At 43.9% G+C, this 26,991-nt stretch overlaps 1 protein-coding gene across 1 annotated transcript; it reads left to right on the top strand.

Annotated features, from left to right (window-relative positions):
- The first annotated feature begins 933 nt into the window (after nucleotides 1–933).
- AMFR (autocrine motility factor receptor) lies at nucleotides 934–26,768 on the top strand. Its single transcript, XM_063167851.1, has 14 exons — nucleotides 934–1,170; nucleotides 2,627–2,719; nucleotides 4,394–4,558; nucleotides 6,309–6,461; nucleotides 9,634–9,674; nucleotides 11,316–11,448; nucleotides 11,922–12,055; nucleotides 13,494–13,604; nucleotides 16,442–16,632; nucleotides 18,304–18,407; nucleotides 20,326–20,460; nucleotides 21,115–21,198; nucleotides 23,695–23,879; nucleotides 25,282–26,768. The coding sequence occupies exons 1-14, from the start codon at nucleotides 949–951 to the stop codon at nucleotides 25,424–25,426; spliced, it is 1,896 nt and encodes a 631-aa protein (XP_063023921.1). The 5' UTR covers nucleotides 934–948; the 3' UTR covers nucleotides 25,427–26,768.
- The last annotated feature ends 223 nt before the right edge of the window (nucleotides 26,769–26,991 follow it).

Below are 26,991 nucleotides of genomic sequence, written 5' to 3'. Positions count from 1 at the left end.
AAAGTCTAGTTGGATGTGACACTTCCCAATGCTTTTAGTCTTCCATGATTTTGCTTAATGAGTCTTTAAAAGCTTTGTTTCCAAGTTCTGCCTGTGATCAGAAGATGCAATGTTGCTTGTGCACTGTCCTTTTATGAAGGCAGGGTTGGAGAGTGCCAGCTGCCAAGAGAACTGAGTCTTGCCAAAGTACTTGGCTCTGCTGCCATCTGCACTGGGAAGCAATGTACAGAACAATCCTGACAGCTTGGTGCTCTGGTCAAATTGAAGCTGTGCAGTATGGCAAATGTACTGCAAAATGCTGGGAAAGGTAGTGCAAGGGCTGTTCACTTTGGTCCTGTGGATGGAAGGCCCAGACAGATGGTGAGTAGAATGTATGGTTTCTTAGCTGCCAGCAAGGGGAAATGAAGCTAGCAGGGCAGTGCAAAACAGAACCCTTTTTGCCCGTGGAAGTAAGGAAGGGCAGATGGAAGACTGGAAGTCAAGTTCTGCAAGAACAAGGAGCAGAGTGCACCTTTTGAGCCCTGGCACTTGAGAGCACCTCTCACCCAACTCCACGGCAGTTTGAGACTAATTCTTGTTCCAGGATGCCTGTGGAAGGGCGCTGCTCCTGCAGTCTCTGGGCGCTCTCCTCTGCCCCCGTGCCTGTGGCTCTGGGGCTCCCGGAGGCCCCTCCAGTTCCCCCCGCGCGGCTCCGGCGGAGCGGCCGCTGTCCCGGGCGGGGAGGGTGCGGGGCAGGGCCGGGCCGGTGGAAGCGCCGCCCCGGCCGTGACTCAGCGCGCGGGGTGACGGGCGGACGCGGCGCCCGGAGCCGGGGCGGGGGGTTCGGGCCCGGTCTGTTTCCTTTCTCCAGCGGGGGCGGCTCGCCCGGCCCCGGGGAGGGGCGGCGGGGCGGGCGTTAAGCCGGGGGAGCGCGCCGAGCCGGGGCCGGGCGGTGGCGAGGGCTCCGCGATGCCGCTGCTGTTCCTGGAGCGCTTCCCCTGGCCCAGCCTCCGCACCTACACGGCGCTCAGCGCCCTGGCGCTGCTGGGCGCCGGCCTCAGCGCCTACCGCGCTCTCAGCCAGGCGCCCTGCGGGGCGGCGGGCACCGAGCCGGCCGAGCCTCAGCGCTGCGCCGGCCCGCGGGCCCTGGACGTCGCCTACTACCTGCTGTCGGACAGCCTCTGCGTCTGGGTGAGCCCGGGGCGGCGGCGGGGCCTGCGCGCCCGCGGCCTGCGGGGCTGGCAGCGGGATCGGCCTCTGCCGGCACCTCCCCGCGGCCGGGGGGCGGTGGGCGGCTCCGGGGGGTGTTTCGTTATTGTTGTTGGAAAACTGCTCGCGGAACGAAGAGGGGGCTCGGCTGGGTTTCCCCTGCCCGCCCCGGGCCGCCTCCGCAGCCGCTTCCCTTCCTGCCTGGCCGGGCGGTGGGGCAGCGTTAGAGCCGAGCGCCCGGAGTTCAGCCCGCGGCTCGTGCTCCTCTCCCTCCCCGAGCGCCCCCCGCTCGTACCTGCCCGGGCCTTTGGCAGAAGCTGTTTGGGAGCGTTTGCCGCGGACCCGGGCGCTTGCTGGGCTTAAGCTTCGCCAAGCACTCCCCGACCTGCTCTGCCAAAAATCTGAGTAAGGGGCTGTCCGGTGTTCGAGCCCAAGCCTTGCTGCCTTTATTTATTTATTTATTTATTTATTTTTAATAGCACTGAAAGTCTTGTAGGTAAGAGGAAACACTCTCACCATTTAAGGAGAAAAAAAAAGAAAATAATTTTCTGTACCTTTTAAAACCCAAACCTCATAATGGTTTCTGAATTTTGGCTCACTGATTTGTAGTTGAAATAAAGGCTCAACAAGGGGATATTGGATACCTTGCTGAGCTGTTGCTGTTGAACTTTTCATCTGTCTGTCACTCAAAGGTGGCAGTAGTTGGACATCTGCTTCACAACATACTTGCTTGACTGAGGTGCTGTTTTTTAATATACCAGACATATTCATCCTATTGAAACCGGGTCTCACAGCCTTAAGAATCCTGGAGAAGTTACGTCCTTTGGAAATGACAGGGCGAAGCTTCTTCATCATCTACCTTTTTAGTGTCCTGCTAAGGTCAAAAGTTAATTACGAGTGCCTTTGCCAAATGTGAGATGTCAGTTTTTCCAGACCCATGTCTTCTGCTTCTTGCTGCTTTGCTGTGAAGAAGTTTCCCAAGAAAGCCTCAAGAAGTGTTTTTACTGAAAGGTTGTGTGCTATTCAGCATGTTTTGAGGCAACCTCTGAATCCTCTTACTGTAACAACAGATTCAAACTGGATTTTTATTATCTGCCATATGTTAAACAAAATTACCATCTTGGTGATCTGTAAGTTTTGTCCTCATGTTCTTTTATGAAATTTGGTAGTCTGTATGAAATAATTTATTGTGAAGAGGTAGAGCAGTTTGTTGACTTTACTGCTGTATCAAACTGTGTTAGTATTTCTAGAAAAAAAACAAGCTAAGACTTACCAGCTACTTCATGTGTCTTGAAAGAGGCCAGGCTTAAATTTCACCAAAAGAAAAGGCAACTAATACTGTTCTGTGAACAATGGCAGGTTTTGTTAGACTCCCCTTCTCTCCCTTCTTCTAAGTAGGGCAAAAGTATTTGTCACTGACTGCTTTATTTCTTTCCAGGTACTAGTGAACACTGCCTGCTGTTTTCTGATGCTGGTTGCTAAGTTAATCCAGTATATGGTGTTTGGTCCTCTTCGTGTCAGTGAGAGGCAGGTGAGACAGCAAACAAGGAAACCATAAAACATGACAAATGGTGTGATTTTCTGTGTGGAATTGCTGAAACTGCACAAGAAAAATAAATTTGCAATATATGTCTTAGCATTTGGTTAGCTAGTATATCCACAGCCACAAGCTTCTGCTTTATTTTGAAGGGAATTTTTCCTATTGTATTTTAATAGCCCACAGTCAGCTTGAAAATCCTGTGTCTTTAATGAACTCTGTTAGATTTCTTACAAGCATGCCTCACTTCAAAACTCTTGTAATGTGTTCTTCTCCATCCTGCCTGCACCTGGCATCATTTCTCCATTGCTTTTTGTAGTTGTCAGCCCTGGCAGTTTTGAGTTCTCTCTTCTTTTGTACCTTGACTGCTGGAGAAGTGCTTTCCATTTTCATACACTGAGTGAATGGTTCATCATTGCTGGTTTAAGAGGGAGTAGGCAAGAAAATCCCCAGAGAAAGGAGGTGAGCAGGAAAGAAAACTGAGGCTGTTTAGTCCTGCTCTTGTCTATGTGAGAATGGTTGTAAAATGGTTCAGCAAAGGAGCTATGAAAGCCCAGAGTTTTTAAAAACAGGATCCTGCAGAAGATGAAGGCAGCAGCAGGACCTTGAGTAGTATCTCTATATATTTTTTTAAAAAAGTAAGGCAAATGCATAAGTTGCTTGTGTAAATGCAGGAGCAGTGGTTTTGGAGTGTGTTCACATATTAAAAAAAAAGTCTGTAAAAAGAGTTCTTTAGGAGGAATCAGGCCACGATGATTTTTGACATGCAGAACTGAGGCACACAAAGCCTCATTAATAACTGTGGAGCTCTCAAAGCCTATTGTGTTTGTAATTCATACCTTGTAGAGGCTCTAAGTGTATTAAAACCAAGACACTATCAAATCTGTGGGCTTCAGTGGGCCAGATTTTCTCTCCAGTCCATGTTGACTATAAGGATGTGGAATTTTAACTGGTGATGGTTTCCAGGATGTTCTCTGCCCTCTTAAAAACTGACGTGAAAAGCAGTAGCAGTGTGGATCCACTTGTGTTTGGACAGTGGGAGTTTGCCTCAGTTGTCATGTAAAGGAAAGCTGCTTATTAATACTGGCGAGCCCAGAACAGCAGCATCATTAAGGAATTCAGGGCCTGTCTTAACTAAACTCCTGGCGATTTCATTGTGTACTTTAACAAAACATTTTGTTTCATAAATTTTTTAATCCCCTCCAAGCTGGCTTGCTGTCTGCTGCTTGAGAACATCATATTATTTCTTCCGTACTTTGTGTGTGTGGGAATGGTTTTATTTTCATTGCTCATCCATCTCACTCTCCACTGTAGGCATTGTGATTCTTAACCATAGACTTCATCATCTTTTCTTAATCATCTGTACTTTTTGGCAGGTTTTTGGAAGCAAGGTGCTAGGCATTTTGGGCATCTTGAATAACTAACTGTGGCAGCTCTTCCAGCAGAGAGGACTCTGTGTTTGCAGCCTGGTAGCTGAGTTGCTTGGGCATGAAGAATCAGACTGAGATCAGACTTGCTTTATGCTGAGCACTGTTTTAGGAATATGGCAGGAAACTGCATTGTGTGCTGTGTAGCACAGTTATGCTGCCATGGTACAAGAAACTAGATAGGCAGTAAGGTCTGCTGGTATTTTTAATATGTTTCTTACTTGAATCTCTTCCGTTACAGCATCTCAAGGATAAATTCTGGAATTTCATTTTCTACAAGTTTATCTTCATTTTTGGTGTGCTGAATGTTCAGACAGTGGAAGAAGTAGTGATGTGGTGCCTCTGGTTCTCTGGACTTGTGTTTCTCCATCTGATGGTTCAGCTCTGCAAGGATCGCTTTGAATATGTAAGTTTTGATTAAGGGCTGTCTTTTGGGGCATGCAAATTCTGTTTCTGGCTCAGATAAGGTACAAACAGATCATTTAGACCTTTTCCACACCCTGCGGTGCTGAACACGTGCACGTCCCATTAGCTTCAAATACTTGCTTAAAGTACAATGTCAATCTTACTCCTTCAGTTTTCCCATGAGACAAATGGAGCTGAAGATACTTATTTTCTGTAATAAGTTGCTCCTTATATGTGCCCTGTAATTACTGTTACATAACTGGATGAGATGGCTTTATAGCTCTCCTTAGTAAAGACATCTTAACAACAGAGCATCCCTAGATTGTTGCCCTTTAGGATTGGCCTGTGGAGCCTGCTTCTGCAGAATCTGTGCTCAGGTTTCACACTCACTTAGATATACTGAATTTTGACTGCCAGTGTCTTTACAATATACTGTGCAATTTTCTCTCTAAGGTACATTCAACTTTCTGTTAATACCAGGAATAAATTAGGTAAAAATGCAGAAAATGAAGGCTAGGCAAGAAAGAAGAAACTGTAACTTAAACTGTAAGTCTTGGCCTTTTACTAAAATGGGCCTGCATTTTCCCAGGCTCCTCTCTCCTGGCATAGAAGTTTTACCTGAATTAAATCCATGATTTTTTTTGGTAGCTCTGGGTTTTGCAGGTTTTTTTTGAATAATGTCCAGTAAGGCCTGTTAATTCACGGGTAGCTAAGCACTTAAATTTGAAACTGCATTGGCTAGGTTAGGAAAATTAAGACAGCAGTGAGCAAGGCAGTCATCTGGTATTTTTAGTGTTGTTCAGAAAGCTGTGAAAGAATACAGGTCACGTGGGAAGAAATGCTTATTATATTATTTTTGCATTCAAAGCATGCATAGTTGTTTTTTGCTTGGACAAATGATACAGGATTTGCCTTTTGAAGATGGGGCACGTGGAGCTGAACCAGATGCAAAGAATTAAGAAAGAACCCATTTAAAAAAAAACATGGGAATCAACTTTGTAAATCAGATCAGAGTGAAGCTTTGGGCAACTCCTTCTTTCCTTGTCCTGTTCTTTCTCATCCTGCCCTGGAAAAAAGAGGATGGACCAACATCCACTTGGGTTGCCTTTGATTTAGACAGACCAGGTGTAGCCCTCTGTTAAGATAGTTTAGTCATTTAGCACACTTTGCATGCTATTGAATGAGACAGCTTTTTTCAGCAGAGTTCAGCAGTCTCTAGCTGCAGCTTAAATGTTTTTTTTTTTTGGGTAGACATCTTTTTCTTCCAGAAGGAATTGACAGTGGAAGGACTATGGGATGGAAGACCAAGCTGGACAAATTCAGATCAGCTGTTTGGTGAAAAATTGGCAAAACTTTGCTTGAAATCTGTGTGTTAGGTTAGGAGTCTTTGTAAAATGCATGTAAATCCAAAGCAGATGCTGTGGATTTGGTGCAGAAACTACTGTGTCTCTGGTTTTCTTGCACAGGTGATTTAAATAGCTCAAATAATCATGGTAATTGTAAATAAAAAAATAGTAACTGATTGTTAAAATGTGACTGTAAATGACAGTAACATGAATGAGGCTTTGGGATAGTGTGTGGGTTTAGCTTTATTCTTCACAATTTATTACAACATTGCATTGTAAAATTGGTTTTATGCTAGAAAGCAAAAGATTTTTCTGAATGAAGTCTTGTTTGGTGAGGTGACAATTGAAGGAAGGTTGATGAAGTACTCGTTTAAACTGTCACATATTTATGTATTTGTGTTGCAGCTTTCCTTTTCTCCTACCACACCCATGAGCAGCCACGTGAGAGTGCTGGCCCTGCTCATAGCCATGCTCCTGTCCTGCTGTGGATTAGCAGTTGTCTGTGGAGTTGTTGGCTACACCCATGGCATGCACACCTTGGCTTTCATGGCAGCAGAGGTGAGACTTCTTCATGTGTGTTGTGGGTTCTGCTTTGCCTTTGACCCCTCACTTGGGGGTGTCCTGGTACACGATGGATTTGCTTCAACACTTTTAATTCCCATAAGAAAGAAACTTTGAAGACACAAACAAATCCTCCCCTGTTTTCCAGAAGTTGCCAGATTGGCATGCTTTCTCTCTTTAGCCTTTAACACTGAAAAAAATCTTAGTCTGAGGAAGAGAATGAGAGGGCAGACCTGCAAAGTGATCCTGAAATCAAATGACAGCTTATGAAAAAAGTAATGATTGTGCTTCATGAGCATTGTGAGAAGGGTCGGTGAAACAGCACCTGAGAGATGGAGAGAGTGTGTATGAAAGTTAGTGTGCACTTCAGCCTCTTTCTCTGAGGTTGTATTTTCTATTTCATTTCTCCCAAATCCTTTCCTTAAGGCATACTCGTGGCTTTTGCTTATGTTGGTGTAACGAGTTGTGTGTCAGCTGAGATGAGCAAAGCATTTTTGTGCACTCCTGAACACTTTGCACCGTGGACTCAACATCAGCACGTTTGTGGAGTGAGCAGCAGTATGTTTTTGATGTTGTGGTGGGTTGTTGCACTCTGCCTGAGGAAGTGATAATCTTTAACAAAGGAGAGGAATCCAATCCAAGTGTGTTGTGTTAGCACATCGTTAGTTCAGATAACAAATAACATGTACAATTTATTTTTCTTCTCCTATCTTGAATTTATACTTGGAGCTAGGGAGCAGGAAGGAAAACAACTGATAGTAGGAGAATATGATGCTTGTCACACCACAGTTCAGTTATCAATATGTCTCTTTATTTTTCCATGAATATGAGAATGTGCAAGACCAGATTTATAATGCAACAGTGGAAGGGTATTGGAAGATTTAAGTGTCTCTGAAAGGTGGGGTCTCTTTGGTGTCATGTCTCTTATCTTGGCTTGGCAGAAGGATTATCAGCATTGCACCAGCTCAGGGTAGGTTAATCAGGGAGTGCTCTGGAGCCTGTGTTGCCTCCTCAGAGCTGTGCTGTGTGGTAGTGTGGGTGTTTGGGGTTGCAGGATGGGGCCCAGTTGTTCATTTCAGTGGAGCTGTTCTGTGTGCTGATTAATGAAGGAGTGACTCAGTCAGTGGAAGTGTGGGGAATGCAGAAGGAAGGGTCTCCTAGCTGTGACTGCAGCCACTGGTGTTTGAGAACATTCCTGAGCTGAGGGCTGTACAAACCCATTGTGTTTGATAGTCCCAGAGGTACTCTGGAAAGTTGTATGATCATTCATTGAACTTGTTTGTATGTCAGCCTCTGTAATATCCAAAGGCAACAAATTCCACATTAACTTGGCTTTCTGTACATGAAAGATGTCCTCTTTGAGTTGTTCTGAATCTTGTGTTTGATAATCACAGAATGATTTTGGTTGGAAGGGATCTTAAAGATCATCTAGTTCCAATCCCCCTGCCATGGGCAGGGAATAATGTTTAATCTTTTTCACAGAATTTGTGATTTTATCATCATTTTGCCTGTTCTTGACTGCCTTTCCTTCTAAGCAAAAGAATTCTAGTCTGTTTAATCTTTTCTCATAGGAGATTGTATAATATATTGCCATTTTTGAACATTTTAAATATTCCCTGTATGGATTGGGCAACCATGAGTAATTTCCTTGATTTTAATACCCAGAACTTATGCGACTGAAATAAAATATTTAGGTTTCTTTCTGTACAAGTACTGGCAGTGACATCTCCTAGCAGACTTCAAGCTCTTAGTAAAAAACAATAAATCTTTGAGGCTGAAATATTTTTCTGGTGGTGGCTTGTGTGATCCTTCTCAAGAGGGACCCTGCCAAGTGTATTCCATTAGTGTGAATGAATTGCATTAAGTTACATTAAGCTATTAATCTCTCTTCTGCAAACATTGATTTAGCTCAGGGTTTTCAATAAAGCAATATAGATGTTTTTCTTGTGTTTTAGGTAACTTCCCCTTGTTCTCTGTTGCTTGTCAGCATTTTTGTTTTTGCTGCATAGGGTGGGTGTGAAATGTGCAAATGCCCAGAGAAAGCTGAATAGGGACTTGTCTGTATTTTTGAGTAAACATTAATATTTTTTGCCTTAATATATGGTGTTCAAGAATTAGAGTATAGCAAGCAGTGTCCAGTGTGTATATCTTTGCATGTTTTTTTTTAAAGCCAGCTAGTAAACAGTTGACAGATATGTTGGGTATTGCAGAGGGTTAAATATGCATAGAAGCACTTTAGGAATGCTTTTTTACAGATGGAAAAAATTATTCAAACTAACTGGCTTATTACTTCTTTGGGAAGTTAGTGGATTTGATAGTCCTTCTGTCCTGTTCACAGTACTTATGCAGAAGGCATGCCACCAGACCAGTTTCACAGAAGTGGTTTCAGTTGCTCATTGTAAATCCCCTGCATCTCAGTGTCACTTGGCCCCTGCTACCTGCAGGCTGGTGTGGGCAGTCTCTGGGGGAAGCATGGCTGGTGTTTTTCACTGTGAGGATAGAATAAGAGATGGAGCACTGTGGGCTTGATGGATTACAGAGAGGTGATGGGGCATCTTCTCTTAGATTATGAGAGCCCATGGAAATGTAGTTTACCTTTTTGGTGATTTGTCTTTACACTTCTGATCTTACACTTTCTGATAGACTCAGGTTTTTTTCTCTGTGCTTAGCCTAGAAACATAAGTATGATTAAAGAGAGAAGTTATTTTAGCAGCATTTACATCTCAGCAAAAGAAGGGAATGATTTGAAATTACCTTCCTCAAATTTCTGTTATTATTCAGTTCTCCCAGTTCTTTTTTTTTTTAAGAAGTGGGATGAGGAGAGGTAGTTGGTGGGATTGTGGTCTCAACACTTGCTGAGTAATAATAATTGAAAAAGGCAGTACCTCCTTTGTAGTTGGGAAAAAATGACACTTAACAACAGCAACACTAGTGGCTGCTTTAAAAGCATGGTGTCTTTGGGAACAATTTTTTTCATATTTATTTATAAGCTTCATGGTTGTCTCAGGTATATTGTGCACACAGTCACCTATAGTGACCATTGGTTCACAGGACTTGTTAAGGTGCAGTAAATGAATTTTGTGTTTTAGCCTTGAGCTCCTGCATCTGCACCACTGTCCCTGCCAGGATGTTGATAATATGTATGGGTTTTTTTCTTCCTCTTTTGCAGTCTCTGCTGGTGACAGTCAGAACTGCTCATGTGATTTTAAGGTAAGTTCTGTAAGTTCTGTTTTACAGGCTGTGTGTTCAGGATGGTAGTGCATCCAGCATGTTTATGTAAGAGGGTAGGTAATTACCTCATTGAGTTGCAGATGCATGTTTGGAGATTGAGAGCAGTCCTTAGGAGAGACCTGGGGGTGTGTTGGTAGATGAGAAGCTTGACATGGCCCAGTAATGTCAACCACATCCTGGTCTGCATCCCCACAGTGTGGGCAGCAGTCAGGAGGGGATTGTGCTCCTCTGCTCTGTTCTGCTGGGACTCCTCCTGGAGTGCTGCATCCACCTCTGGGGCTCCCAGCCTGAGAAGGATGTGGACCTGCTGGAGCGAGTCTAGAAGAGTCCTTAGAGATTTTCAGAGGAATGGAGCATCTGCCATGGAGATGCTTTTCTTCTCCAGGCTGAGAGAGCTGGGATTGCTCAGCCTGGAGAAGAAAAGGCTCTGGTGAAACCTTAGAGCCCCATCCAGTACTTAAAGGGGCACCAAGAGAGCTGGAGAGGGACTTTGGACAAGGGCATGGCGTAAGGGAATGACTTCAAACTGACAGAGGACAAGGTTAGATTAGATACTAGGAAAAAAATCTTCCCTGTGGGATTGGTGAGTCACTGGCACAGTGGGTGCCCCATCCTGGAAGTGGTCAGGGCCTGATTGCATGAGGCAGCCAAAGGGTTTTGGAAAGAGATGATCTTCAAGATCCCTTCAAACCCAAACTGTTGCAGGATTCTATGAGATGAGCAGAGGTGGTTAGCTTTAGTCTGTGCTGATTTTAAGCACAAGTTCTGCAATTTACTTTTTTTTGTTTTATGTGAGTGATGTGCGTGTCTTTTGTGTTCGAGTAGTTAGAGGAATACTTTTTTTAAAGCCAGCTAGTAAACAGTTGGCAGATATATTGGATAGTACAAAGGATTAAATACATGTTGAAGCATTTTCAGAATGATTTTTACACATGGAAATGCATTTTAGGAGTGCTTTTTACAGATGGAGGTTGAAATGCATGGATAGCTTTAGTGGGTGGTATAGCTTGAGGCATGGATTAAAGTGGATGGGTGCTGCTGGATGAGGGTTGATAGATGCTACTTGATGTCATTCTACAAGGTTTGTTTTAAGGCCCTGTCTCTTGAAGGTTTGCTTTGAAAAAGTCCCATGGATGTGTACCTGTGCCACACCTGTGTGTACATATGTGGGACATGGTGTGTAATGCAGGAGCCTCTTTGTGCAGGTCACTGTCAGCATTTCAGCCCTGACACTGAGCTGTGGTGACTCACCTAAGAAACACCTCACGTGCTGAAAAATGTGCTTCTGTAGTTACTATAATCCTAAGGTTGACTTCCATTACCTGAAGTAGTTTTTAGCAAATGCTGCATCTTTTCTATCAGCTGGCAGTGTCTGTAGTGCCAGTGTGGGCTAAGCACTGACTGCTTTTTGCTTTTTTAAAATGTTGCTGTTTGAAACCGGTAACATTAAAAGAAGTCCTCCTTGAGTGAGCACAGACTGTGAGAACAGGGCCTCAGAAGGGCAAAGAATCCATATCTAGAGGTTTTTTGAAAAATGGACAAAATAGTTTGAATTATAGAGATGCCATTTAACAACAACAACAACAACAAAAAATAATGTTAATTTCCTGACTCTTGCAGATATGTTGTTCATCTCTGGGATCTCAACCATGAAGGAACTTGGGAGGGCAAGGGCACTTATGTCTACTACACTGATTTTGTCATGGAGCTAACCCTGCTTTCCCTGGACTTGATGCATCATATTCATATGCTGGTATGAAATACTGGACATAATGCTGAAAAAATAGACTGGCCTTAAAATAAAGGGTATTGGGTATACACATTTTATATTTTTTTACTTTGCTTATTTTAGAAACCAGATATTACAGAGAAGTTACTTCCTCCTGTGTAGTTGAAGTCATCACAAATAACTTTGTTAAGGAGTATTAACTACTGTGTGTAATTATCTGTTTAGTAGGTGTTTAATTAGCTTTTTTTATTGAGTAATACCAGACTGAATTATTTCATTGGCAGAAGGAGATGCTAAGCTGGTCAGGACTGAATTCAGTTTATCCTCATTACAAATGCTGTGCTGCCAAGTTATTCAAAGAACCTTGGAACATGCGTGGTTGGTCTGAATGGACCCAACAAAAGAGAAATCCTTCAGGGCTGGTTTCTTGATTTCTTTGTCTCTTAAGACCTGATGCAGCTTCTTGTTTGTAATCCCTGCTCTGTGGTTTTCCCAAGCTGTTTGGCAACATCTGGCTGTCCATGGCGAGCCTGGTGATTTTCATGCAGCTGCGTTACCTGTTCCACGAGGTGCAGCGGCGAATTCGGCGGCACAAGAACTACCTGCGTGTGGTTGGAAACATGGAGGCCAGGTCAGCCCCTTACTTGCTCTGCAGTCTTGGTGTAGATCCAGTAGAGAGGATGCTGAGAAAGAAGTTGAGATTATTTTATGTTCCTTTGATACACAGTGGCATGGTGTAAGCTGGACAGATGCAATGTTCCAAACCTGACCTTAATTCTCTGCACTTGGAGTGTGTTTTTACCCATTTTATTTGTTAGTGGGGAGACTCTTTCTGGGTTTAACAAATATGTAGGATTGACTTTTATAATGGCAGCATTACTGGTAATGTATAAAGAGGCAAAAAAATGAACTCCTCTGTCCAGTGTTTCCTCTGTATTCTTTTGCATACTGCCTTTGTGGGGTGACAGAAGCCCTGAAGAGCTCTGCCTGTTTTAGCTGTCAAATACTGGCTTTGGCTGTGATAGAAATCAATGCTCTTAATTTCATTAGGCCATGCCATTCACTTACTGACTGAAATCAAAATATTAATTAAACCCTCCCTAGCTTTACCAGTGTATTTACTAAAGCTGAAGCCAACTTTAAGACTTTACCTAAAGCGGAGCTAGGAGCACTTTGGCAGTACTTTAGTCCATTCCCTTTTAGTGAGGTTATTTGGAGAAATTGGGAAGCCTGCTAAATCCTGCTGCTGTAGTCCAGGTGGAGAATACTAGCTTGTTTAGAAATTTCTGAGGCTTTTTATTTTTTTTTTTAGAAGTTGTTTAATGGCTATGATATCACATTAAGAGCTGCATAATAAAGTTCTTCCACAATGCATTGTTTCTTTCCAGTAAGATGCAGCCACTGAACCCCTTTGAGCTGTTCACAAAGGTGTTTGAGTTGCATGTGTAACAGACTTCTTATCTGAATAACTTGCTTGTTCCTCAGATATATTCCACACCAGCAGTGCTGTGAAATGTTGTTACACCACTCATTTCTATATTGTTTGTGTTTGGATACTGTATAGTAACTGCTTACATGGCACTGTAGCTTAAAAAAAAAGGGAGAAAAGTCAAATGGGAATGGCAAAATGTGAGGCCAAAATTAGTCGCCATAAATGCTTATGATCCCAAACAGACAGCTTAATGGGTGCAGCTATTAAAACTCATTTAGAAAAATGACATAAACCAAATGTATACAGATTATAATTTAAGGATCTCAACAAAATGATGATCATATAATTGTCTCTTGGAAAGTTCTAAGTCAAAGCTTTATGCACTTAGGATGTATGAGAAGATGTTCAAAAAAGTGCCTGCAAAAGGCATCAGAGGCATGTGTATGTGTGTATTCCTTTGCAGTGCAGCCTGAAAAATAACAAATAAAAAAAAAAATAACAAATCTGTTGGCACAGATCTCTTAATGAAAAGTTAACATGGAGGGTAAGGTTTTCTCACTGCTGGATTCTCTAGAGAGGAGGCTGTGCTGAGCTTGTGTAGTCATTGCTTTTGTCTCTTCCTGTTTCTTCTTTGCAGGTTTGCAGTTGCAACACCGGAGGAGCTGGCAGTGAACAATGATGACTGTGCCATTTGCTGGGACTCCATGCAATCTGCACGGAAACTCCCCTGTGGCCACCTCTTCCACAAGTACGTGTGTGCAGGCTGGAGAGCTGCACCCAGCTGGGAAGGGAAGGGAGAGATGGGCATGGCTGGAATTCACAGTGGGATGACAAGTAACAAACTAACAGCAGAACTATTGGGTGCTGGTCTGCTTCTGACAACAAAGTACAAGTCTTCTTCACTCCAGTCATTTTCATGTTTGGGTTGTTCCACCTGGTGCACTTCTTTTCCCCCAAACTAAGAGTGTGTACCTTGTCAGCTAGTGAGTAACCAGTGTTGAGTTTCTCAAACACAGATCAGTAGATTTGTTGTGTGGAGGTTGTGTTCATTTTCAGGTGAAGAAGAAAAATTAGAGCTGAATTCTTAAATACTTTCCAGGTATCAGCTTTAAGGAGAAAGCAGGGAGTATTTTTATATAGTGCATCCTCACATGGTGTGAGTCCCCCAGGATGGCTGTGGAGGCCAGGTCTGAATCTGTGGTTTCAAGGGGCAATGAGTCCATCAGGGCTGTAAAAGAACTTAACCAAATCAGCAGAAATGGTCCCTAAGCAGCTGGTAGTTAGAACTGGGAGACTTTGGGCCAAAGAACCTCTCTATACACTGCTTCTTACACTCATTCAGTAGTGAATAGTGGCATATGCTTGTGGACATAGTGTGCTGAGATGGATGTGACTTTCCTTGGATCTTTTGTAGCAGTGCTTATGTTTCCATGCCTGTGCTTAAATATGAAATGAGAAACAGAGATTGAAGCAGGCATTTCTGGAGGGCCATGTGATGAATATGCAGGTCAGTTAAATTGTCCCTGTGGGTGTTACTTTCTGTAAATAGCATTTTGCTTTTCTGGTAACTGTCAAACCAAAGGTTGTAATCTGTGTGCTAATTTGTTGTCATTTATGACAAACCTTGCCATAAATATTTATCTGTGTTCCAAGAAGTCTCTAATGAGATAATGTGCCTCCATGGCAGAAACTCCTTTTCCAGTGCTACTGAATCATGTGAATATTTAATCACCTGCTGAGCACTTGAGAAGCCCAGGGTCTTCTCTTCAGAAAGACATTTTCTCTATATTTAAAAGGATCCTTTTGTATTTTTTTTCTGAAGCAATTACAGTTCTGAATCAAGTTACACTCCTTGGTGCTTTTAGGGAGGGAACATGTTACAGTGGACAGCTTGCATATAAAACCAGATGTAGCTAATAACTCTATTTACAACCTGAGAGTGGTTTCTCTCCTCATAAAAGCCTGGTGATTTTGTCAACAGGCTGAACACTGTGTCCATTCTCAATTACATGGGATTTTTTCCTCATGAGTTCTTTGGAGTGGAAGAGAAGGTGGCAGGGAAGATTTGCATGGCTGAGATCAACCCTGTGCCCAAATATTAAGGAAATTTAATGGGAGTAGTTGTCTGAATATTTTAGGCATGTTGAAACTCTCCTTTGCCTTCTAGGAAGCAGGCAAGTTCAAGAGCTGTTGCTCTGAAAGGTTGCCAGCCTTGACCTGCTGTTTGCCCTCCTCCTGAGGTGCTGTGGGTGACCAGGGTTGTGACCACAGCTGGCTCTTGGGCTCTGGTGCTGATGCAGCTGACACGGGGTTGTGCCCATTCCAGCATCTTGGCTGTTGAGCTGTGGAGGAGCAGCAGTGTGGTGGCACCTTGGTAAACTGTGTTTTTCCCCAGTGCCCTTTGCAGAGCAGCTCAGCAGAGGTGTGAGTTTGCTGTGGGCAGGGAGGTTTTCCAGTGGTCAGGGAGGTGATGTTGGACAGCAGTGCCAGTGCCAGCCTGCTGGTTGTGCTGCTGACCAAGGTGGTGGAAGGTGGCAGTTTTTTACTGTGGTGCTTTGGTTGTTTTTGGGAAACCCATCCCTGTGTATCCCTCCATTGCAAGATGATGGAAAGCACTTTGGCAAAGTTTCAGGAACTGGACAGAATGCTTGTATCCTTGAATTCACTATAGTCCTGCAATTAGAGCTTTTCCCTTGCTCTGTCAGCCAAACTTGTGATCTGTGCCTTCATTTTCTTTACAAATACACAATTTTGGGAACAGGTTTATTTGATCTTTTTGCATGTCTTTACCTTTCTAAAGTGTTTTGAGAACTTCTCAAAAAAACCCACCCTGCAAAATGTGAAGTATGTATTACAATATTGAGAAGTATTCAGCCCTGTGAAATTCAGTTCTTCCACACTGAAAATTAGCTTCAACTTGAACAAATACTGCAGCTGGGTATATCAGATTAACTTGAACAAATACTGCAGCTGGGTATATCAGCATGAATCAAGAAGCATGCACTGCTTTGAGTGTTTCAACCTGCATTTGAAACGCTTCTCACTTTCTGCAGGACAGAAAATTTCAGAATTAAGGAAGCATTGTAAGGGCTGAGGGTTGTGCTGACTTTTGTGGTTTGGGTATTGGTATTTTGAAAAGCTATTTGAAAACACTGGAGGTGCTGTTGCCTCATCACAGGCAGAACTGCTATGAAAATGTGTCAGGATACATTAACTATGTGTCCAGTTGGTTTTTTCCTTTTTCATTTGGGAATGGTGAGAGAAAAGAGCTGGTTTCTTTTCCCTTCCAGGCAGAACTTGCTTGTTCTGAGCTAGAAGGACAGCAAGCTTGGAGAATGTTTTAAGCTTGTGATAAATCTGCATGTGTGTTTATAAAAAGTGAACACTTGAGTATTTTCAGCTGATAGTAATAAGAAACCTATGCCAGAGTCATCAGGAGGGCCATGTGATGAATTAAGGTCATTAAGGGTATCTCTGAGCAGTCCATGTGTTGATGTTGTGTACAGAATATGCTGCAGCTGCCTGATGTGCTGGTGACAGTCAAAACACTGCAAGCTCACCCCAGCATTACTGTTTTCCTGTCAGCTCGTGCCTGAGGTCCTGGCTGGAACAAGACACATCCTGCCCCACCTGCAGAATGTCTCTGAATATCACTGACAGCCACCACGTGAGGGAGGATCACCAGAGGGAGAACCTGGATGAGAACCTGGTGCCGGTGGCAGCAGCAGAAGGCAGACCCCGCCTGAACCAGCACAATCACTTCTTCCACTTTGATGGTGAGCTGAGCACACCTGACACCTGCTGCTGGTGCCCTCATGAACCAGGGGAGCAGGAGCAGCCTTCTCTAGAAGGGAGTTCTGAAAAGCCTTCTCTAGAAGGGAGCTCTCTCTGTGCTACAGCTGGAACTCAAACCATGCTCTGCCTGTGTTTGTCAAACACCACTGTGTCTCTGATGGTTCTTTTGCAAGAGCTCTGAGATTTCCCAGAGCTGTGGAGACTTCTTGAAAGATTTTGTACAAGTGCTCCCTTTTCCTGGATTTGTTGTGGTCAGCAGCTTCAGTTACTGCCATTTATTCATTGTGTGCCATGTTGACAAGCAGAATGGGAAATTCCTGTGTCTTTTTTGTTACCATGTGATGGTTAATCAACAACAGTCAAAGAGGAGGGAAAAAGCCCTCTGTGGTGCAGTCTAAAAGTCAGTCTTTCCCCTATCACCTAGCTAATGTGTAGTTGTCAAAAGTCCATTTGCCACTCAGATTACAAGACACTTGCAATGCTTGGTTTGATGCAGAAGATTAGTCTTGGGAATCATGTAGCCACAACAGTTTAAAATATTTGGGGTTTTTAGTAGTGTGTTGTAAGTACTCTCAAAGCAGATGTGATTCCAGGCCACAATAAGTTCTGTATATGGAGACAACTTGTTTTGAAAAAGGCAATTTATGTAATTTGTCTTCCAGATTTTTCTTAGAATTTTGGTATTGGTGAGTGCTGTTTTCGACAGTCTCCCAGATTTTGATGACACTCGTGGTGTTTCTCAAATGATTTCAGTAGTGCAAATATTGAACTTTGGGCTCTGCCCTTGTGGAGCTCCTATGAGGCAGCTGAAATGCTCAGTGCAAGCTTACACATTGACCTGTTCCTCATCTGTGCTTGTTTTGAAATCTTTGGAGATTGGAGGGGGAGAATCGTGGGCAGAAAAGGGTCAGACAATTTCCAGGTACATGGAAACTGGCTGATAGCTTCTGCATGGCTTCCACTTGTGGGGTGCTTTAGGTCTCCAAAGGACATTTATCTTTAGAATAACACAATATTTTTGATGGTTGTCCTCCCCAGTGCTCTCCAGTGTCTTGGAGACCTGCAGTATTACCATGGAGATAGAAGGAGAAGTGGCATAGAGCAAAGCCTGAGTTTATTTAATTGGCAGCACAGAAGGAGGAGGGAACCACCCATGTGCCCTACTCTGTCGAGCTGAAGCACACAATTGCAGCAGTCACTTTGTTCAGTTACTCTGTGTCCCTTTGAAGTGGTATTTCTCAGTGATGACCCATTTTGGGCCTGGATTCAGATTTCTTAGAAGCTGTCCTGTTTTTGTAAAATTGCTGGATTTATTCATATATTCCAGAGCTGGATTTGACTCTGGATTATTTTAATTTTCACTTGAATAGGAACATTAAAAAAGAAAACAAGGATGTGTTACTTCCTTGATCCCTTTGCAGCCCACAGATTGTTACAGCATTATGACAGTGTTTTTGAGGAGAGTATGGGCAGTTTCTGATTCACTGCAGCCATCTCCATGTCTGGGAGACCTTAGGGACAGATTGCACTGCAGAACTCCCTGCACATTCCTTGTGGAATATAAAGATTTATGTTAAATACATGTAGAAGTACTTGGCCTGCTAAGATTCTCATGCTCTTTCTTGACTTTCTTGGTGATTTCTTCCTCCCAGGCTCTCGAATTGCCAGCTGGCTGCCCAGTTTCTCTGTGGAAGTGATGCACACAACCAACATCCTTGGAATTGCACAAGCCAGCAACTCCCAGCTCAATGTTATGGTGAGACTGCACCTCAGCCTTCCTGTTTGTGTTGTGTAGGGGAAAGGGTTACATGGAAATGGAGAACATAAAGGGGAAGGAAGTCAAAACAGTGGTTAGGCACTAGATGAAAGCTGTTTTTCTGAGTGAGAGAAGCTTTACTTCAGTCAAGTTAGGGCTATATTTGGGTTCAGATGTGCCAGCAGAAAAGAACAGGTCTGGAGGTAAGTGAATGAGGTAGAAGAATGACCTGTACTTCCTGGGTAGATGAGTTGACTTTTTTTCAGCTTGCTTAGTGCAACTTCTTCAGCTCTTTTTCAGTAACCACAGAATTTAGGTGCTGGTCAAGTAGTAACTGATTAAACCATTCTATAGGTTTTGATTTGTTTTTTTAATCTTTAATAGCACAAAGCTTCAAGGTAACAATTTCAGTGTCTTGTCAGTGTGAGGTGGGCTCTCTAGCACCCTCAGCTTTTGCTGGTTCATGATGATGATAGAAGTGTAGAGGATGAAATTCCATATTTGTTGAATTAATGCATAAAAACTCTAATGTAGTACAAAAAGAAAAGGATGTGGTCTCATGAAACACTTCATTTTTTTGAGAAGTGCTGTTTCCTTTGAGTTGATCAAGCTACTGTGTTCTATGCCATGGTAATAAATGTTCAGTGAGGTGTCTGATGAAAGTGATTGAATTTTCTGAATATTAGGTCTTTCCCACTCATAGCCTATACTTCTGTTTGAACATCAGCAGGGTAAGGCCACTATTTTCAGGGTGTTTGAGGCAGGGAGGGATCAAAAGATGCTGGCAGATGATTTATTAGTTAAATATGCTGGAACTCTCCATCTGAGGTCAGTTTAATTTTTCTTTTACTGGACACAGTGACACAAATAGGCTTTTGTTAAGGATGAGTAATGATTTTGTTAGGATTGTGTATTACCAAAAGTACAGTAGCAACTTATATTAAAATGTCTACTTTAATGGAAAGCTGGTTAAAGATTAGCAAATTATTAAAGTGTTACACATTTTTAATAGAAAATAAGTGACATTTTCCTTTGTGTTACTGAATAAAACCCTAGGGAATTATTTTGAGGGGAAAGCCAGAGCCTGAAATGCTAAACCAGTTGGTTTGGTCATAGGTTAGTGGAGGGTTATGTTTGCAGTAGTTGCTTGTGTTGGAACTCACTGCCAGTTGGTGCATAGTTTTTGCTTTGTTCTCAGAATTCCTTCCACCTTTCTTTTCTTATTGCCATTCTCATTCCCCTTTGCCCCCCCATGACTTTGGGCAATAGTGAAAATAGACATTTAAATATTAAATGAAATCCAGTTGTTGGACTCTGGAAGCATATTATTTGTCTTCCTTCTTACCTTTACTTATTTAATTTGGATAATATTTAACTAACTTGAAATTCAGTCATAACAGTTCCCTGACAACTGAGTTTAATTTAATTGAGTTTTCAGACCCTAATCAAGTGGTTTGTTGGGAGGGTGGCTGGAGGGAGCGGGTTATTAAAACTTCCTCCACTTGTCCTTGTCAGTACCATTTTGGAACCAATATGGCAAAAATCAAAATAGTTTTTTTTCTTCCCAGTGTTGATCTAACTTTCAGTCCCCCATGAGTTTTGTAGAGACCTTTATTAAAAAGGCTGTCATAAGAAGAGGGCTGGGAAGCTTTTGAAACCTTTGTGCATCTACAGGCACTGTTCAGGGCCCTGTGGTGTCTCCCTAGGAGCTGCAGTTTGGGTGTAGACTTCAGTGGGGGCAGCATATTGCCCTGCAAGTCACAGCCAGCATGGGTTTCCTTTTCTTTTCTTTCTCTCTGTGGGTTTGTGTATCATAAGCAGCATCTTTGAGCTGGTAATAATTTTAATCTCCTTCTGTTGACATACTTATCAACTGACTTCTATTTACTGCTGATACTGACTGTATTGCTTTCTGCAGGCCCATCAGATTCAGGAGATGTTCCCTCAGGTCCCTTATCACTTAGTCCTGCAGGATCTGCAGCTAACTCGTTCTGTGGAGATCACCACTGACAACATCCTGGAAGGGCGCATCCAGGTGCCTTTCCCCACACAGGTGAGTCACAAACTGTGCACCTAAAATTACTTTCTTTCTCTCTTATCACAGCACTGAGCCTCCTAGTAATGACTGAGGGGAATGAAATGAGTTGAAGCACAGGTGAATCAGTGGGATTTGTTTTTCCCTTTGTTTAAATCTCTGTAAATGCTGTGTATTCAGTCATGTACCAAAAATATATTGAAAATGTCCTAGCTAGACAAGAGACAAATATTTGCTCAGTTAAAGCAGCTCTTCCCAGTCTCTCTTGTGCAGAGCTTTTAGAACATTTCCAGTTGATTTCTCTGCTGACAGATAATTGAATTGTACCACTTAGGAAGATTTTTTGCAAAGAAAGTTGGCAAAATGATGCCTTGTTCTTAATTAGTGCCAGCAGATTTCAGTAAAACAGTCTGGGGACAGTGTTTCTGTTAATAAGAATATTGAATTCTGGTTCTGTGCACATCAGATAGTACTGTTATCTGGAGTCTGTGTGTGGGGAAGCAGAGGCAATTCTCTCTCAACACAGAGCATTCTGTTTATTGCTAACTTATCTGTTTCTAAATTGAACACAACGCCTGACATTGCAGAGGGCAGAGTTTGAATGTGTTCAAAGAGCTCAGGTTTTTTTGCTCTTTCCTACACTGTATTAAACCCATGATGTTTGCATTTCAGCGTGCAGACAGCATTAGACCTGCATTGAACAACCCTGTGGAAAGGCACAGTACTGATCAGGAGGATACTGGAACTGTCACACAGGTAAATTGGCATAAAAATGGGCAGAAAGCACAATTAGAAGCTGCATGGACTGGTAGGTGCCTTTGGTTCTGTAATCAGGTCAGGTTGGTGGCAGCCCTTCCTTGCATTTCACATCAGAGCTAACACAGTCAGGCAGATAAATCAGATATGAATATAGTGCCCCTGTAAAGGATTATCTGTGTGCTTTTCTTTTTCTTCCTTGAGGGAAAGTTGCTCTCAAATGGTACAAAGAACAGAGGATCATCATGTCTCTTTTCATGTCTGGTCAGCCCATGCCTGTCTGTGGAATATGAAGAGCAGGTAGCTTTGCTCTTCCCCTTTTTCTTCTCATTCCCATTCTATACATCTCCAAACACTTCCATTAAAAGGAGGAGTATTTCTTTTTAGAGTATAAGAATTCTTTTGTGTTCTGGAGGAAGCACTTTAGGACACGGGGAGCTTTGGTGGGAATGGAGAGAGATATGAACTGGACCAAGAGATAACAGCCCTTCTGTATGCGCAGCACAATAATGGGTTTTGCTGTTCTTTGCTAAGGCCTTTACTAAGCAGCATGTGCTAGCTAAAGTGTGGCAGAGAAAGAAAATTGCCCTGTGAGTAAAGGAAGATCTCATTTCACTTTTGTTTTCCCTGACTGTAATAGTGACATCCTGAGGGGTTCTGTTTTATAAATCTCTCTTTCTGCTTGTTGAGTAAATTTGTGAGGTGTGTGACTTCCTCTGCAGCCTTTAGTGACCTGAGGAGCCAACCTGTTACTACCTGGAATTCAACTGTAGCAGTTCCCTTGTTAGCAGGTTGCAAGACAAAAGATCCTTTGATTTGGTGTGATTCTGCAGTTGAGACTGAGGAAGAGGTGGTAGTGATGGTACAGATATTTGGTATGAGCCTGAGGTAGCAGCTACAGAACTGCAGGAATGAAAATCTTGGTCTGGATCAAGCATTTTTGGGTTTTGAATCTTTGTAACCTTATGAAAAACCCCCAAAACTTAGGTGAGCCAACTTGCATCTTCTGACACAAATGGCCCAGGGGGACAAAGGGGTGATCTTGTCTGACCATTGACAGAGTGGCCTCTGAGTGGCCACTCAGAGTGGCCTCTCTGCTTCCCCCAGCAGAGCTTCCCTTTTCCCTGCCCACCTGTGTGGCAATTGGAAGCAGCAATTGAGTTGTTCTGTACCTGTTCCATGGGTCTGCCAAGGTCACCTTGGTCCCCAGCACAATCCATGGGATCATTCCATGGGGCTCTCCCTCCCTCCTCAGGGATGTGGCAGTGCTTTGTGAGGCAGTCCAGTGGTTGCTCCTGTGTCATCCCAGTCCATTTGTGTGCACTTTGGTAAATTGCAGCAGTGGTGGTTTTGCTGAGAGAGGCTGAACACCCACACTTGTGTCTGAGTGTCTGTACTGTGCTGATTTGGGCTCTGGGACTCCTGCTTGGCTCACCTACCTAATGGGAAGTGACATTTGTCTCGGTGTTTGCTCTCTGAAGTTGTTCTGTTAGGGAGATGGCCTTACTGGCCTGTCTCTAGGGCTTTGGCGTGACTCAACTTGTTTTGCACCTCAGCTGCCTGAGCCTGTGTGTTGTACTGTGATGCTGCCACGTCTGGGCTGTTGGGGCTGGAGCAGCAGTCCCAGGGAATCGGCAGCTCTGCCAAAGGCCCCAGACCAGGCAGTAGGAGCTGCCTTGGAGCATCCCACTGGCTTGAGTTGTTCTCTAGGATACCAAATGATGGCTGCAGCCTTCAGTGCTTCCCTGGGGTGATTTGTTTCTTGATGCCACCACTCCTGGCTCTGGCCGTGGCTGTGCATCTCTGCACCGGGGGCTGATCTGGTGGTGTGTGGCAGGGTGTGATCAGGATGTGCTGTTTCCCCTCTGCTGTGCACCCACACCATCACCCAGCAGCTCACTTTTCGGGTTAGTGTTATCAGCTGGCTGTCGGGGGGAGAGGTGCCATGTGGGGCTGCCAGCTCCTCTCTTGGCACACTGTGCTGGGGACAGTTGCCAGCCTTGCTCCAGCAGTCTAAACCAGGATGATTTGGGTGCTGCAGAACCCAGTGAACCGAAGCCTCATAAATTCCCTTCTTGAGCACAAATTATCTTTGCAAATACATTTGTTATTCTTTCCTTAGTATGTGGATTTCTGCTTTTTCAACTCTTTACTGTTGCATCACTTGTCAAGTCAGCTGCAGAATCTGACTTTCAAATGCCCCATTTTCAGAGAGCATTAATTATGAGTAATTAATGTTTGTCTTTGACATTACTTTCAAACATGGCATAAAAGATACAGTGTTATAGGATACAGGATCTTTGAGCATGGTTTGAAATAGCTTTGTTCTGGTTTTTGGCTGGGTTTTTCAAAGGAACCCGAAGGAATTGGGTACAGCAGGTGAGACTCTGGTTTCTTCCAGTGCCTCAGAAAATGACAATTCTTTGTAGCTTCTTGTTTTGATGCAAAGAAGTCCAAATTCTGCAAATATGTATGCTTTATTTCCTTTTCTCTTAGACTGAGAGAGTGCCTCTTGAACTGAACTCTAGACTGGAAGAAATGGTGGAATTCAACGAGATGGAAGCAGAACCTAATGAAGCAGAAGATTTTGAGGCCAGGGGAAGTCGCTTTTCCAAGTCAGCCGATGAGAGGCAGCGAATGCTGGTTCAGCGGAAGGAGGACTTGTTGCAACAAGCTCGAAAGTATGTTCATTACTGAAACTCCACTCTGGCCACTCACAGTCCCCCAGAATGGGTTTCAAATCGGTTTGGACCACTGAGAGCCTGGATTGATGTGAAAAGTAGTAAGAGGAATGAATACATCTGCCACAGCAGGCTCAGGATGCTGTACTGCTAAACCTAGCTCAGAAATAGCATCACATGTCCCAACATGCACACAGCTTCCTGTGCAGTTCATCCAAAGCTCTTTGAAATCAAAGGCTGATTTTTCCAGCTTCAGTGGGCTTTAGTCTAAGAATGTACTGAGAACTGGTTACTTGGGTTGAATCCTTTAGCAATCTTTAGTTTGGCTCCTGGCACAGGTGTCAGCCCTCACTGCCTGTGCTCTTACAGCTGAAATTCCTGTCAGGCACCACTTTTTCCTGATACAGAGCCCAGAGCAGTGCAGATCTGACAGGTGACCCTTACTAGATCTCACCAGAGGTGCTCAGCACCAGCCACTCAGCACTGCTGAAGAGAGAGGGACCACCTTGAACTGTTTCTTTTAGCCCAATGAGTAATAGCTGTTACAGGTAGAATTCAAATTTTGTACTGGTATTCCAGTTACGTTGGTAGATTTTACTGGCATCCAGTTCCTGATTAAGCAGAAAATAAAAAGCACTTTAGTGATGTAGAAAACACTGCAGTGTTTTTATCAAGTATTTTCCCTTCCTTTGTATTGCAGGGACACAAGTTCTGGGTCCTTTGGTGTTGTCAGGCTACTGCTGCTCTTTTTCTTTTCCACACTGAAATGCCTTATAAATACCTGGGAGTGTGACACCATTTATAAGTCTATAAACAGACTTACTCTTAGACTTAATTTTTCCTTGATGTTTGAAAAAATGTCTTTTAGGAAGACAGAGTATTTTTGACTTTCTGGTTTACTGGTTTGAAGAGCTGTTGAATTTCAAACTACTGGTTTTTTGCCATTAAAGTGTAAGAATTCACTGGGATGTTAACTCTGGCAGCAACTTCCTTGCCCTCTGGCCTTAGAGTGTGCAGCCCCTAGCGCCCCCTCTGTCGCTGGCTTGCCTGCTGCCATCGGGGAGTGCCTTGTTGTGGTAGGCAGTGCCAGAGGCTGAGGAGTGGAGTAACAGGAACAGAGGGAGTCAGTAACTCACCTGCTGTGAATGGCTCTGAGCTGAGGACAGCCCTGACCTTTAGAACTGGCTCCTTCCCAAAGGCACAAAGATCTTGTACAAAACCTAAGAGCTTGTGCCAACTCTTCAGAGCCTGTTGTAGATGATGTGGGCTTTTTTAGGAGCACATAACCCGTGTGCACTTTTATTGAGGCATTTTCCTCCAGCCCTCCCGACTGCAGCAATGCATTTCTCAGAGCCAGAACGAGGTGGGTTTTGCTCACTCATCTTTTCCTTTATTCCCTCAGGCGTTACTTGAACAAAACCTCCGATGAGGAGCTGAGCACAGAGAAGCCTTTGCCCGAGGGAGCGGCGGCCGACGCCGCCACCCTGCGCCGCAGGACCCTGGCTGCCGCCGCCGAACGGAGACTTCAGATGCAGCAAAACTCTTAGCGCTCGCTGCCCCTCCTCCTCCTCCTCGTGAGCAACGTTGAATAAATAAATTACATACAAAAAACCCTGCGCTTTCTATACCAGCAAGAAAGTGTCTCTTCAGAGTTCAGCTGGCTGTGCTGCCAAGTGAGCTGGCTGCCTCTCTGCTGTATAAAGCATGTGGTCTAATAATGTTTGGACAGCTGACAAATTAACCTTTTTTGTAATATTTTCTATGTGACGTTGATCCTCTACACAACAAAAGGCAATTTCTAAACCACGGGCATGACTTCTGCAGCTGGCATGAGCTATGGGGCTGACGGCACAGCAGAGGCTGGGGAAGTGTGTTCTGAGGTAGCTGTGGGTGCAGGTCACGGAGTGCACAGGCACGTTCTGCTCGAAATCAGGGCCAGTTACTCCGAGGAAGGAAGCTTAGAAGCTTGCAGCAAGCCCTGTGTTAGACGAGCAGGCTCCTCGGTCCCTGTTCCTTCAGCAGCCAAGGTGTTACGTAGGGCGGCTTGAAGGGCTGGGGGAGCCTCGCTGGGAGGTTCTTACACTGGATGAAGTTGTCTGGCTACACAACACAGAAAAACCTGAATTCATGAATTGTGCAGCAAAGCGCCGATTCCTGCATAAAATAGTTGCACTGGCAGAGGTTTGGCTCTGTCCATCCCCAGGGCTGCACTTTGCCTTTGCCTTTATGTCCAGGAACAAGCAAGGGACAGAGGGGATGGAGTGAAGAAGAGGGACCTAAGGTGAGGTCACAGTGTTGCCGTGAGCCGAGGGAGTCACAACCTGCCTGTCCTGGACTCCAGCGCCACACCGATGGACGGTGCAGAGATCGCTCCATTATCTTGCTTTTTATTTCATTTTTAACCCCACAATCTCACCCTGAGTTTATTCAGAAAGACTGGAGGAACGGGGGCAGCTGGACCTTTGCTGGCTGCAGCCCAACCTGCTAACCTGGATTTTTTAAAGAATTTTGAGATCCCCTTGGCGCCGCCGCCGCTAGCTTATCTAGTTGAATTTTACATGGCAGTGACTTAATTTTTAAACTTCTGAAGAGTGAGTTCTAGTTTCACCGTCCTTTAGAAGGAGCCCAGTATTATCTAGAATTGTTGGTAGCTTTTTTACTGTTGGTTTTTAGGTGAAGGTGAATTTAATGAGAGGAATTGCATCGATGTTTAGGTGAAAATAATTTATTTCAATAAAACTCTTTGGGAAGCCTTACCTTGCAATGCTATTAGTAAACCTCAAAAAAAATTTTTGAGATCTTTGGTTTTGCTTTGAACACAGCTGTTTTGTTTTTACTGTTTAAGAAAACCCAACAAAACAAAAATAAAACCTTGATCAGTGTTGGAAATCGTTTGTAAATTTCTGTAGTGTGATTTCTCGTGTTTTCTCATGGTGTTTCAGAGACTCGGGCTGTTCTTTCCAGGCTTCTGTTGCTCTCCTGACTTTTCCCGGCAGCTCCCAGAGGAGTGGACCCTGGCCAGCCGCTGGATGGCACCTTTGCCTGCGGCGGCGCTGCACAGTGACCTACTTGAGCCGTGAAAGGCTGGTTTGTGCTCAGGAGCACAGGGCCA

This window comes from Melospiza melodia, chromosome 13 (genome assembly GCF_035770615.1).
Source record: "Melospiza melodia melodia isolate bMelMel2 chromosome 13, bMelMel2.pri, whole genome shotgun sequence".
Lineage (NCBI taxonomy): Eukaryota > Metazoa > Chordata > Aves > Passeriformes > Passerellidae > Melospiza > Melospiza melodia.
This window is presented reverse-complemented; position numbering and strand designations above follow the sequence as displayed.

Excerpts from the sequence above, each read along its gene's own strand:
- AMFR (XM_063167851.1), top strand. The coding sequence starts at position 949 with ATGCCGCTGCTGTTCCTGGAGCGCTTCCCCTGGCCCAGCCTCCGCACC. Across the intron at positions 4,559-6,308 it reads GCAAGGATCGCTTTGAATAT|CTTTCCTTTTCTCCTACCAC; the intron begins GTAAGTTTTGAT and ends TTTGTGTTGCAG. Across the intron at positions 18,408-20,325 it reads ACTCCCAGCTCAATGTTATG|GCCCATCAGATTCAGGAGAT; the intron begins GTGAGACTGCAC and ends TGCTTTCTGCAG.